A 14,353-nucleotide genomic window follows, 5' to 3' on the forward strand; every position below is an offset into this window, starting at 1 on the left:
CCCATCCCAAGTTGGGCCATCATCCCAGTGATCAGCATACCACTCCTGTCCCCCCGGATCCCTATGCCCCCGAGGGGCCAGGAACCATTCATCAAAAACATCACATAGTGCCACCCACAAAACAGAAGCATCTCAACCGCCAAAAGCATTTCCAATGCTCTCACCTCAATATATTTATATAGCTATTAAAAAAAATATCTATTCAAATATCTTGCAAATCTTATTTTCCATCATTATCAATTAATGTGCGTAATAATGTCGGCATTCATGTGTAGGATTTTAACCTATTACCCGAATTGCCATTGTATTACATTACATTTTTAACAAGCAACTACCACTTCAGCAAACAACCACTGCGATTCAACCCCCCCCCACGCAACAGATGCTGGACACAAACTCACGCACACACACGCACACACTCAACCCCCCCCTCAACCTCCCCCCACCCACAACCAGCCACAAGATCAGATGCTCAATGGTTGATACATCCCAGAGCACAACTCAAGAAAGGACCTGATTTATGAATGCATATACAGTTACAGCCGTTTGAGAAAGCATGCAAGATTGAGAAAACGTGAACAACAATGTGAGATTTGATTAATCTATTTAATCTATGTTAAGTCCCAGGTGATGGAGATCAGATCCACCCTCTTCACCTGAGACACAAACACTCTGGTCCCCCGTTGTAACCATTTTCCCAAGCATCTCCGTGCAGTCATACCTTTGATTATTTTGTGCCACTTGGGCCACAATAGTAAGCCCCTTCTCAGGTATCCTTAAAACAGGGAATTTTTACTTGGATTAAATGTCAGGAATTGTGAACAACTGAGTTTAAATGTATAGAGCTCAAATATAAAGGCAAATATAGGACATACACTGAGTATACAAAACATTAGGAAAAAACATTATTTCCGTGACATAGACTGACCAGGTGAATCCAGGTGAACGCTATGATCCCTTATTTATGTCACCTGTTACAACCACTTCAATCAGTGTAGATGAAGGGGAGGAGACAGGTTAAAGAAGGATTTTTAAACCTTGAGAACGGGGTATGGTTGTAGGAGCCAGGCGCACCGGTTTGAGTGTGTCAAGAACTACAATGCTGCTGGGTTTTACATGCTCAATAGTTTCCCATGTGTATCAAGAATGGTCCATCACCCAAAGGACATCCAGCCAATTTGACACAACTGTGGGAAGAATTGGCGTCAACAAGGGCCAGCATCCCTGTGGAACGCTTTCGACACCTTGTAGAGTCCACGCCCCAACGAATTGAGGCTACTCTGAGGGCAAAAGGGGATGCAACTCAATATTAGGAAGGTGTCCTTAATGTTTTGTATACTCAGTGTATATATATATTTTTGACAAATATAGGACATGTATAAGCACCCACCCACCAGGTGGGTATGAGGTTAGTCCTGTTTTGTAGGAGATTTCCGCTGCTGATTACAGAAGGAGTGGCATGATGGTGGTGCTGTCTCCATGTGTTGCTCTTTGTCCAACTACTCCTCCTTATCTTATCTCAGTTCAAGCCTGGACAATGTCACCTTGTCTGGGCATGGCTTCCCGTTCACGTCATCACTATCAACTTGACTGTATCTGTCCGTTCATGACAATCTGGTATTGTTGGGAAAAGCTGTGAAAAGCCTACCTACAAAAGAGCTTGAGAATACATTTTCAGGGATTTTTCAGCCCTTTTAGGCGGCCCGCCCAAGCAGTGTAAAATAATAATAATTATTAATCTTCAGGATGGAAAAACGTTTTCAGTATAAACTTAAACGACTAATACCTGATATAAAGTATGTAGAAAATATATTGGACCTTTTAGTTTAAAAAATATAATATAAGCTTTGAGAACTAACAATGCTAGGTAGTCAGGGAGAATTGAAAATTCCCAAAACAATGAATTTAGCAGTATCAATTTAGTTATGTTTATTATGTTTCAGTCAAAAGAACACAGCATTAGCCATGTCAAAATGTGTAGAATTGCAGGAAATTAGCTTTAAAACTGAAACAATTTATCTCAGCTCCATGGAGAAATTTGTAGAATTGCAGGAAATTGTCTTAAATATTCAAAAATGTCTGTACACCACACTGCCAAGATGGGAAAGGGGATACCTAGTCATTGCACAACTGAATGCATTCAACCTAAATGTGTCTTCTACATTCAACCCAACCCCTCTGAATCAGAGAGGTGCGCGGGGCTGCCTTAATCGACGTCCACGGCGCCCAGGAAGCAGTTGTTGTTGGGCTTAACTGCCTTGCAGAACAGCATATTTTTCCACCTTGCCGGCTCAGGGATTCAAACCTTTCGGTTTCTGGCCCAACACTCTTAACCACTAGGCTACCTAAAATGTTCTCTAAAATCTAGCCGCACCGATGGGCCGACCACGCCCATTGCCACGCCCCCTGCCACACCCACCACCTAAGCCCATTTTTGATCCAGAAAAGTGTCCTGAGATTTGCTCTATATAGATAAAGTTAATATCTACCAGCACAGAGAAGTTCTAAAGAAGAAATAGTCCTCCCAGATGCCTGCTCAATATTCGGACGGTCTCTGAGAGCTGATATAGTCACAGCTAATAAGATGGCATGGCAGAAACCTCTCTAACTTCATGAGAAAGAAAGTGCTTTATTTTCCCAAAACTTTCTGATTGCATCAGGAAGGGAAGAGAAGCAAGATGTTTCCACCCCAAGTAAATCTGTTTATTTATCCATTAGCTTACAAATGTGCTGGCCCCAGTCATATGTCTCTGGCTATTTAAATCCACTTTTCTACAGTTGCACACACACCCATTTTGTCAGTAATTGCATCCCCAGCCTGGTGGTGGAAATCAGAATGACCTTCCATTGGATTTGGTCTGCACACCCTGCACTGTGCAGAGACAGAAAGAGAGTGGAGCCTTGCTATTGAGAAAGGCCGCCGTAGGCAGAACTGACTCTAAAGAGAAGACAGGCTATGTGCACACTGCCCACAAAATGAGGTGGAAACTGAGCTGCACTTCCTAACCTCCTGCCAAATGTATGACCATATTAGAGACACATATTTCCCTCAGATTACACAGACCCACAAAGAATTTGAAAACATATCCAATTTTGATCAACTCCCATATCTGTTGGGTGAAATACCACAGTGTGCAATCACAGCAGCAAGATTTGTGACCTGTTGCCACAAGAAAAGGGAAACCAGTGAAGAACAAACACCATTGTAAATACAACCCATATTTATGTTTACTTATTTTTACTTTTTTACTTTAACTATTTGCACATTATTACAACACTGTATATAGACATAATATGACATTTGAAATGTCTTTTTCTAATATTTACTGTTCAATTTTTATTGTTTATTCCACTTTTGTTTATCCATTTCATTTTCTTTGGCAATGTAAACATGTTTCCCATGCCAATAAAGCCCCTTGAATTTAAATTGAGTGGAAGTTCGCATAAAGTTGGCTTTTCGCTCAGCAGAGATGCAGCTCTCAAACACTGTGCACTATTGTGAAATGTGACTGTACTACTTCCATTGGATCTGTTTCAAAATCTCTAATCTCTAATGTCAGGTTCTTACCAGTAAGAGCCTGAGGTGACCCTTTACCAGGTGGTGGTCAGACCTTTGCCAAGCCAACATAGAGCAGCCTGGCTTGCTGTAGCTCCCTGGTCAATGTCTAGATGTGTGATTTAATATGTAGGTTTATGGCCTGACACCACTAGACAGGATTACAACATTAAAACCTCACTCTCACATGAGCAAGGCATTGCACTGACCGTGAGAGGGGGAAGGTGGCGGAGCCAAGATATCTGTATGATTACGTTGAAATATATAATAACTGCAGTATGTTAGTTGTATTACTGGAAACCAGTAACCCAGAGGGTCTGGAGGGCCGGATGCTGGGTGGAGCAGAGGTCACAGGGACCGTTGCGTGCTAACACGCTGGATCTCTGAAACTGCACTGTGTAATCAGGCAGAACATTTGCTCACAATCCAGGAGTCCTAAGGAGAGGAGCAGAGCGGGAAGCACACACTATCGTATCTCTTGTACAGACACTCATGCATGTGCGCGTGACACACACACACATGGGCAAACACACACTAGCACACATACACACACATGCATCCACACTCATCTAAACTCTTTCACAAATATGTCCATTCCACTTTCTAATTCTATGTCTCCCCATCAAATATGTTACTCACGCTATTTTGCACACATACTCCAACCACTTCCCTTCAACCCCATACACACAGATCCCCCTCAGGAGCTAGTTCCTCTTGTTCCTCCTCACAACATCCCCATACAGTTCATAGACAGATCACTGCACTAACCATCATTCAGCTAATGCCTGTCTCTAGGGTTTGGGGCAAGAATGGGATTTCTTCCTAAATATTACCCATCCCATGAACACGTATCTCTCTGGGGTCATGAGTGCCTTCAGAACAGAATGCACTCTGGGATGGGTAGCTCAGACATGGCAGTAGTGTGCCGTCCCAGAATTCCTCTCTGTATGCGGTCACATCCTCATAATGATGAAACAGGAATCACATCACTGAGAGTGACACCACACCACCTCAATTAAAACTTCAAAGCAGTCCCACACAAGGATAAGGACAGTGGTGAATATTTGATTGAGGTAGTCACCCTCTTTCTTTTTCTCCTCCTTTTTTCATCTGTTTTCTCTCTTCACGCCATCCACAAAGGTAACAAGTCACCTATAGGATGGGAAATAGGGAAAGTCAGAGGTAACCAAGCCCACAATACATCAAATGAGATTACATTTTTGTCCTATGCTATTAATTCCATTGTATAGGAAAGACATCTTTGTTTGCTATTAACCTTTTCAGAGCAACAATGTAACAATTCACACTCACCTTGGAATACAAAAGAAAACTGTTTGATAGCAATATTAACTCTCACAATCCTGACAATATAACTAGATGTTGGGAGTGTGAAAAATATTTAGTTCTACTGTGGTGGTGTGGTGGTATGGAAAAGACTGTTCTACTGTGGTGCTATGGTAATATGGAAAAGACTGTTCTACTGTGGTGGTATGGTAATATGGAAAAGACTGTTCTACTGTGGTGGTATGGTAATATGGAAAAGGGTGTTCTACTGTGGTGGTATGGTAATATGGAAAAGACTGTTCTACTCTGGTGGTATGGTAATATGGAAAAGACTGTTCTACTGTGGTGGTATGGTAATATGGAAAATGCTGTTCTACTGTGGTGGTATGGTAATATGGAAAAGACTGTTCTACTGTGGTGCTATGGTAATATGGAAAAGACTGTTCTACTGTGGTGGTATGGTAATATGGAAAAGACTGTTCTACTGTGGTGGTATGGTAATATGGAAAAGACTGTTCTACTGTGGTGGTATGGTAATATGGAAAAGACTGTTCTACTGTGGTGGTATGGTAATATGGAAAAGACTGTTCTACTCTGGTGGTATGGTAATATGTAAAATACTGTTCTACTGTGGTGCTATGGTAATATGGGAAAGACAGTTATACTATGGTGGTATGGTAATATGGAAAAGAGTTCTACTCTGGTGGTATGGTAATATGGAAAAGACTGTTCTACTCTGGTGGTATGGTAATATGTAAACCCTCCAAACTGAGTGACCTATACATGTCACTAGAATGAAAATGAGAAGATCTAAATAATGATTACAACTTTTCTAGGAGCAAAGGTTGTCATTGAGTTGTAAGCGGGAGTGGACCTTTAATGTTGTACAGTAAGTGGGAGAGGAGTTCTAGGGATGTACAGTAAGCGGAAGAGGAGTTCTAGGGATGCACAGTAAGCGGAAGAGGAGTTCTAGGGATGTACAGTAAGAGGGAGAGGGGTTCTAGGGATGTACAGTAAGCGGAAGAGGAGTTCTAGGGATGTACAGTAAGAGGGAGAGGAGTTCTAGGGATGTACAGTAAGAGGGAGAGGAGTTCTAGGGATGTACAGTAAGCGGAAGAGGAGTTCTAGGGATGTACAGTAAGCGGAAGAGGAGCTCTAGGGATGTACAGTAAGAGGGAGAGGAGTTCTAGGGATGTACAGTAAGAGGGAGAGGAGTTCTAGGGATGTACAGTAAGAGGGAGAGGAGTTCTATGGATGTACAGTAAGAGGGAGAGGAGTTCTAGGGATGTACAGTAAGAGGGAGAGGAGTTCTAGGGATGTACAGTAAGCGGAAGAGGAGTTCTAGGGATGTACAGTAAGCGGAAGAGGAGTTCTAGGGATGTACAGTAAGACGGAGAGGAGTTCTAGGGATGTACAGTAAGAGGGAGAGGAGTTCTAGGGATGTACAGTAAGCGGAAGAGGAGTTCTATGGATGTACAGTAAGCGGAAGAGGAGTTCTAGGGATGTACAGTAAGAGGGAGAGGAGTTCTAGGGATGTACAGTAAGCGGAAGAGGAGTTCTATGGATGTACAGTAAGAGGGAGAGGAGTTCTAGGGATGTACAGTAAGCGGAAGAGGAGTTCTAGGGATGTACAGTAAGCGGAAGAGGAGTTCTAGGGATGTACAGTAAGAGGGAGAGGAGTTCTAGGGATGTAAAGTAAGAGGGAGAGGAGTTCTAGGGATGTACAGTAAGAGGGAGAGGAGTTCTAGGGATGTACAGTAAGCGGAAGAGAGGTTCTAGGGATGTACAGTAAGCGGAAGAGGAGTTCTAGGGATGTACAGTAAGAGGGAGAGGAGTTCTAGGGATGTACAGTAAGAGGGAGAGGAGTTCTAGGGATGTACAGTAAGCGGAAGAGGAGTTCTAGGGATGTACAGTAAGCGGAAGAGGAGTTCTAGGGATGTACAGTAAGAGGGAGAGGAGTTCTAGGGATGTACAGTAAGAGGGAGAGGAGTTCTAGGGATGTACAGTAAGAGGGAGAGGAGTTCTAGGGATGTACAGTAAGCGGAAGAGGAGTTCTAGGGATGTACAGTAAGCGGAAGAGGAGTTCTAGGGATATACAGTAAGAGGGAGAGGAGTTCTAGGGATGTACATTAAGAGGGAGAGGAGTTCTAGGGATGTACAGTAAGAGGGAGAGGAGTTCTAGGGATGTACAGTAAGCGGAAGAGGCGTTCTAGGGATGTACAGTAAGCGGAAGAGGAGTTCTAGGGATGTACAGTAAGAGGGAGAGGAGTTCTAGGGATGTACAGTAAGAGGGAGAGGAGTTCTAGGGATGTACAGTAAGAAGGAGAGGAGTTCTATGGATGTACAGTAAGAGGGAGAGGAGTTCTAGGGATGTACAGTAAGCGGGAGAGGAGTTCTAGGGATGTACAGTAAGAGGGAGAGGAGTTCTAGGGATGTACAGTAAGAGGGAGAGGAGTTCTAGGGATGTACAGTAAGAGGGAGAGGAGTTCTAGGGATGTACAGTAAGAGGGAGAGGAGTTCTAGGGATGTACAGTAAGCGGAAGAGGAGTTCTAGGGATGTACAGTAAGCGGAAGAGGAGTTCTAGGGATGTACAGTAAGCGGGAGAGGAGTTCTAGGGATGTACAGTAAGAGGGAGAGGAGTTCTAGGGATGTACAGTAAGAGGGAGAGGAGTTCTAGGGATGTACAGTAAGAGGGAGAGGAGTTCTAGGGATGTACAGTAAGAGGGAGAGGAGTTCTAGGGATGTACAGTAAGAGGGAGAGGAGTTCTAGGGATGTACAGTAAGAGGGAGAGGAGTTCTAGGGATGTACAGTAAGAAGGAGAGGAGTTCTAGGGATGTACAGTAAGAGGGAGAGGAGTTCTAGGGATGTACAGTAAGAGGGAGAGGAGTTCTAGGGATGTACAGTAAGAGGGAGAGGTGTTCTAGGGATGTACAGTAAGAGGGAGAGAAATTCTAGAAGAGAGAGCCGTCCCACAGCTCTAGGAAATAAAGCCTGGAGGTCACACTGCACCACAGTCACAGCCAGCCTGTACACACACACACACACACACACACACACACACACACACACACACACACAGTCAGAGCATGTACTGTACTAATTAAAGGTAATTCAGTCAGTGTGGTGCAAAACCAATAGAAACTGTTTCCCCGCTTTCCCCTAGCCTCCAGGTCACAGAGTAACAAGACTGTGTGTTATTATATTTACTAATGAGTTTCAATGGAAAAACAAATATTCATTAGACCCTTGCCTTTTATTCCCTCTGTTACGCTGTAGTTAACCATCAAACTAGCCACATTCCTACAATATCTGGAGCAGGCGTGCAATTCACTTTGCTTTATGTTATCTTTTCTCCTCAGAAAATGGCTGAAGGGAACAAACAGCTTGGAGCCTTTCAGGATTTCCGTGTTTTCTGCTGCCGAGATTTGGCATACAATGGTGTTTTGATGTTCGACAGAGGCTTCAGATGTGGCTAGAGCAGAGAGTGGGAGAGAGAGAGAGAGAGAGAGCGAGAGAGAGAGAGAGAGAGGTGGGGGGGGGGGGTGAGGGGGGGGGCTCTCTGTGGTGGTCTAAGGTGAGCCGTCTGCCTGTGCTGGTGGAACTCATCACGACCATGAAACCATAGAACCAGCACAGGATGTAGCTGTGTGTTCCTGACTGTTCCTGTCTGAGTGAGAGGTGGCTTAGTCATGGGCAGGCAAGGACACCTTGTGTGGTTGTCAGGCTGGTTTAAGACGGTCCAGGCTGAGACGGGGCTGTGTGTGCCCCAGAGGACGATTGCTGGGTGTGGGCTGAAGGATGCCACTGATGCTGTCACTGGGGTGAGGAGGCACACATGGATCCAAGGCGCCGGGTGCTGATTTGATCTCATCTCCATTCTTGGATGTACGCTGAAGCGTTTAGGGAGGTCACTGGGTCCCTTCTGTTTCATACTTACATAAGCATGCACGTGCACACACACACACACACACACACACACACACACACACACACACAGTGGTCCTTTGTAGCTCAGTTGGTAGAGCATGTCGCTTGTAACGCCATTGTAACGGGTTTGATTCCCAGAACCACCCATACCTAAAATGTATGCGTGCATGACTGTAAGTCACTTTGGATAAAAGCGTCTGCTGAATGGTACTTACACATGCACACAACTCCCCCCCATAGTTAATGCACAGAAATGCTTTTCGGTTGTTGGCCATGATCTTTACTGCTTCAGCCTTTAATGGGATCTCACTACATTGTTATCTTCTGGGCCGACCCTCAACTTCTGTTAGTAATTTACATTTACATTTACGTCATTTAGCAGACGCTCTTATCCAGAGCGACTTACAAATAGGTGCATTCACCTATTTGGAGTAAAAGGGGGGGGGTAGAAGGATTACTTTATCCTATCCTAGGTATTCCTTAAAGAGGTGGGGTTTCAAATGTCTCCGGAAGGTGGTGAGTGACTCCGCTGTCCTGGCGTCGTGAGGGAGCTTGTTCCACCATTGGGGTGCAGCGAACAGTTTTGACTGGGCTGAGCGGGAACTATGCTTCCGCAGAGGTAGGGGAGCCAGCAGGCCAGAGGTGGATGAACGCAGTGCCCTCGTTTGGGTGTAGGGACTGATCAGAGCCTGAAGGTACGGAGGTGCCGTTCCCCTCACAGCTCCATAGGCAAGCACCATGGTCTTGTAGCAGATGCGAGCTTCAACTGGAAGCCAGTGGAGTGTGCGGAGGAGCGGGGTGACGTGAGAGAACTTGGGAAGGTTGAACACCAGACGGGCTGCGGCATTCTGGATGAGTTGTAGGGGTTTAATGGCACAGGCAGGGAACCCAGCCAACAGCGAGTTGCAGTAATTCAGACGGGAGATGACAAGTGCCTGGATTAGGACCTGTGCCGCTTCCTGTGTAAGGCAGGGTCATACTCTCCGAATGTTGTAGAGCATGAACCTACAGGATCGGGTCACCGCCTTGATGTTAGCGGAGAACGACAGGGTGTTGTCCAGGGTCACGCCAAGGCTCTTCGCACTCTGGGAGGAGGACACAACGGAGTTGTCAACCGTGATGGCGAGATCATGGAACGGACAGTCCTTCCCCGGGAGGAAGAGCAGCTCCGTCTTGCCGAGGTTCAGCTTGAGGTGGTGATCCGTCATCCATACTGATATGTCTGCCAGACATGCAGAGATGCGATTCACCACCTGGTTATCAGAAGGGGGAAAGGAGAAGATTAGTTGTGTGTCGTCAGCGTAGCAATGATAGGAGAGGCCATGTGAGGATATGACAGAGCCAAGTGACTTGGTGCATAGCGAGAATAGGAGAGGGCCTAGAACTGAGCCCTGGGGGACACCAGTGGTGAGAGCACGTGGTGCGGAGACAGCTTCTCGCCACGCCACTTGGTAGGAGCGACCGGTCAGGTAGGACGCAATCCAAGAGTGAGCCGCGCCGGAGATGCCCAGCTCGGAGAGGGTGGAGAGGAGGATCTGATGGTTCACAGTATCAAAGGCAGCAGACAGGGACAAGAGCAGAGGAGAGAGAGTTAGCTTTAGCAGTGCGGAGAGCCTCCGTGACACAGAGAAGAGCAGTCTCAGTTGAATGACCAGTCTTGAAACCTGACTGGTTTGGATCAAGAAGGTCATTCTGAGAGAGATAGCAAGAGAGTTGGCTAAAGACGGCACGCTCAATAGTTTTGGAGAGAAAAGAAAGAAGGGATACTGGTCTGTAGTTGTTGACATCAGAGGGGTCGAGTGTTGGTTTTTTGAGAAGGGGTGCAACTCTCGCTCTCTTGAAGACGGAAGGGACATAGCCAGCGGTCAAGGATGAGTTGATCAGCGAGGTGAGGTAAGGGAGAAGGTCACCGGAGATGGTCTGGAGAAGAGAGGAGGGGATAGGGTCAAGCGGGCAGGTTGTTGGGCAGCCTGCCGTCACAAGTCGCAAGATTTTATCTGGAGAGAGAGGGGAGAAAGAAGTCAAAGCATAGGGTAGGGCAGTGTGAGCAGGACCAGCAGTGTCATTTGACTTAACAAACGAGGATCGGATGTCGTCAACCTTCTTTTCAAAATGGTTGACGAAGTCATCCACAGAGAGGGAGGAGGGGGGGGTACGGTAGAGAGACATGTTTGTGGAGTAGTTGTGAAGAGTGTGAAGTGGGGTTGAAACAGACATAGACCACCACTGTGGCCTGACTGCCTGACTCCTCAGCCCTGCTGATTATGGCTAATGGGAACCCATAGTTACTTTAGCACTCAGCTAAGTGTCAAGTGCCTAATCTGATTTCAATGTTGGGGTTAACCGTTCTCATCCAGAATGCTGCAGCCCGTCTGGTGTTCAACCTTCCCAAGTTCTCTCACGTCACCCCGCTCCTCCGTACACTCCACTGGCTTCCAGTTGAAGCTCGCATCTGCTACAAGACCATGGTGCTTACCTACGTAGCTGTGAGGGGAACGGCACCTCCTTACCTTCAGGCTCTGATCAGTCCCTACACCCAAACGAGGGCATTGCGTTCTTCCACCTCTGGCCTGCTGGTCCCCCTACCTCTGCGGAAGCACAGTTCCCGCTCAGCCCAGTCAAAACAGTTCGCTGCTCTGGCACCCCAATGGTGGAACAAGCTCAGTCACTGACCACCATCCGGAGACACTTGAAACCCTACCTCTTTAAGGAATACCTGGGATAGTATAAAAGTAATCCTTCTACCCCCCCTACCCCCCCCCCCCCCCAATTTTTTTTAAAAAATAATAATAATAATAAAATAAAATAACAAACTACAAATAAATTACATTTACGTCATTTAGCAGACGCTCTTATCCAGAGCAACTTACAGTTAGTGAATACATATCTTTTTTTTTTTTTATACTGGCCCCCCGTGGGAATCGAACCCACAACCCTGGCGTTGCAAACACCATGCTCTATCAACTGAGCTACATCCCTGCCGGTCATTCCCTCCCCTACCCTGGACGACGCTGGGCCAATTGTGCGCCGCCCATGAGTCTCCCGGTCGCGGCCGGCTGCGACAGAGCCTGGATTCGAACCAGGATCTCTAGTGGCACAGTTAGCACTGCGATGCAGTGCCTTAGACCACTGCGCCACTCAGGAGTACAGTGAGCAGGACCAGCAGTGTCATTTGACTTAACAAACGAGGATCGGATGTCGTCAACCTTCTTTTCAAAATGGTTGACGAAGTCATCCACAGAGAGGGAGGAGGGGGGGGTACGGTAGAGAGACATGTTTGTGGAGTAGTTGTGAAGAGTGTGAAGTGGGGTTGAAACAGACATAGACCACCACTGTGGCCTGACTGCCTGACTCCTCAGCCCTGCTGATTATGGCTAATGGGAACCCATAGTTACTTTAGCACTCAGCTAAGTGTCAAGTGCCTAATCTGATTTCAATGTTGGGGTTAACCGTTCTCATCCATATATATATATAAAACAAATGAAAATTAAAAATATACTCTAAAAATTTAAAATTTAGAAAAATATATAAAAAAAATAATTGTAAAGTGGTTGTCCCACTGGCTATCATAAGGTGAATGCACCAATTTGTAAGTCGCTCTGGATAAGAGCGTCTGCTAAACGACATAAATGTAAATGTAACCTTCAGTGTTAAGTGTCTACCCTTTCAAAGGAAATTGCAATTGGATAACTGACTGTGTGTGTGTTCCCCAGTGAGCATGACGTGGGGGAGGATGACATCTACGACTGTGTTCCCTGTGAGGACGATGGAGATGACATCTACGAGGACATCATCAAGGTGGAAGTAAGACAACCCATGGTGAGAGCTTTGTGTTGGCTTGTGTATATGTCATTCTCTGCTTGTCTCTGTGTGTGTGGGTGTGTCTGTCTCTGTGTGGGTGTGTCCTCCCTGACCTATGATGCTCTCTATCTGTCGGTATGTGTTCTGCTCTGCTCATCTGCTATGTTTTCCCTTCCTGATGCTGCAGATCAGATACATGCAGGTAAGTGCCCTGACTCACCAATCTTTCATCTGGCGCTATCCAACAGTCTGTCTGAGACTGACATGTCCCCACAACACCCTTCCCCTCAGATCAATGACCTACAGCACAGGTCAAGGGAAACCCTATCTGCCCCTGTGTGAGTGTGACTCACCGTGACATCAACATATCACCGTCAACAGCATGACAGTCTCTCTGTATGACATCATCAAAAGCCGCCACATGCCAGATCAAACCTTAATACAGCCTCTCAATAAAACGTTGCTGTCATCAGTTCCTATGTCAGTTCTGTAGCGGTGCTCCCCAGCAGGCCTGATTGGGTGTTTGTTTTCTATTACCCAGCTGGATCTGGGCCTGTGAGTCTCTAATTGGCTGTGGTTTGACGTGATTATCCCCCTATTGTATGATCAGAACTGATAATTAACATTCAGCCCTGTTGCAGATGGCACGATAGAATGAATACTCCTCTCAAAACAAAAACAACCAAGACTGTTGAGAGACAATTGAGACAGAGATGATGTCAAGAGATTTTCACATGGTCGTATTATTCGCAGAAGTTTTTTATTTATTTATTTATTTCAACTGTCTCTCAGTTTTGTATTGCATTGTGATTCACTGATCTGATGCTGCAAGGCTAGCCAGCCTCCCCCTCCTCTCCCCCCTCCCCCAGCCGTAGGGTATGAGTAATGCTGCCCCCCCTCCCCCAGCCGTAGGGTATGAGTAATGCTGCCCCCCCCTCCCCCAGCCGTAGGGAATGAGTAATGCTGCCCCCCCCTCCCCCAGCCGTAGGGTATGAGTAATGCTGCCCCCCCCCTCCCCCAGCCGTAGGGTATGAGTAATGCTGCCCCCCCCCTCCCCCAGCCGTAGGGTATGAGTAATGTTGCCCCCCCCTCCCCCAGCCGTAGGGTATGAGTAATGCTGCCCCCCCCCCTCCCCCAGCCGTAGGGTATGAGTAATGCTGCTCTCCCCCCTCCCCCAGCCGTAGGGTATGAGTAAAGCCCCCCCTCCCCCAGCCGTAGGGTATGAGTAATGCTGCCCCCCTCCCCCAGCCGTAGGGTATGAGTAATGCTGCCCCCCCCAGCCGTAGGGTATGAGTAATGCTGCCCCCCCCCCCCTCCCCCAGCCGTAGGGTATGATTAATGCTGCCTCCCCCAGCCGTAGGGTATGAGTAATGCTGCCCTCCCCCCTCCCCCAGCTGTAGGGTATGAGTAATGCTGCCCTCCCCCCTCCCCCCTCCCCATGAGTAATGCTGCCCTCCCCCTACCCCAGCCGTAGGGTATGAGTAATGCTGCCCTCCCCCTCCCCCAGCCGTAGGGTATGAGTAATGCTGCCCTCCCCCTCCCCCAGCCATAGGGTATGAGTAATGCTGCCCTCCCCCCTCCCCCAGCCGTAGGGTATGAGTAATGCTGCCCCCCCCCCCCCACCCACCCCAGCCGTAGGGTATGAGTAATGCTCTGTGTTCCTTTGTTTGTTTTCTCTGCCCTCGTTCTCCTCCTCTCCCTAATGGCGGGCCTGTTCGCGTGGCTAAATAAGTCTGGATGTGGCGGGCGGCTGCGTTTGCCTTGGCCGTTCCACGCTCCCTGG

At 47.0% G+C, this 14,353-nt stretch overlaps 1 protein-coding gene across 1 annotated transcript in view; it reads left to right on the top strand.

Moving 5' to 3' along the window:
- LOC311099812 (guanine nucleotide exchange factor VAV2-like) overlaps positions 1-14,353 on the top strand; it is a gene marked incomplete at its 5' end in the record, with an annotated part of 160,744 nt that overhangs the window by 120,755 nt on the left and 25,636 nt on the right. Inside the window, one exon of the mRNA XM_084140560.1 lies at positions 12,483-12,588. Within this exon, the coding sequence (XP_083996686.1) occupies positions 12,483-12,588 (106 nt within the window). The remainder of the gene's footprint in view (positions 1-12,482; positions 12,589-14,353) is intronic.

The sequence above is a fragment of the Coregonus lavaretus genome, assembly GCF_964263955.1.
Source record: "Coregonus lavaretus genome assembly, chromosome: 24".
Taxonomy (NCBI): Eukaryota; Metazoa; Chordata; class Actinopteri; order Salmoniformes; family Salmonidae; genus Coregonus; species Coregonus lavaretus.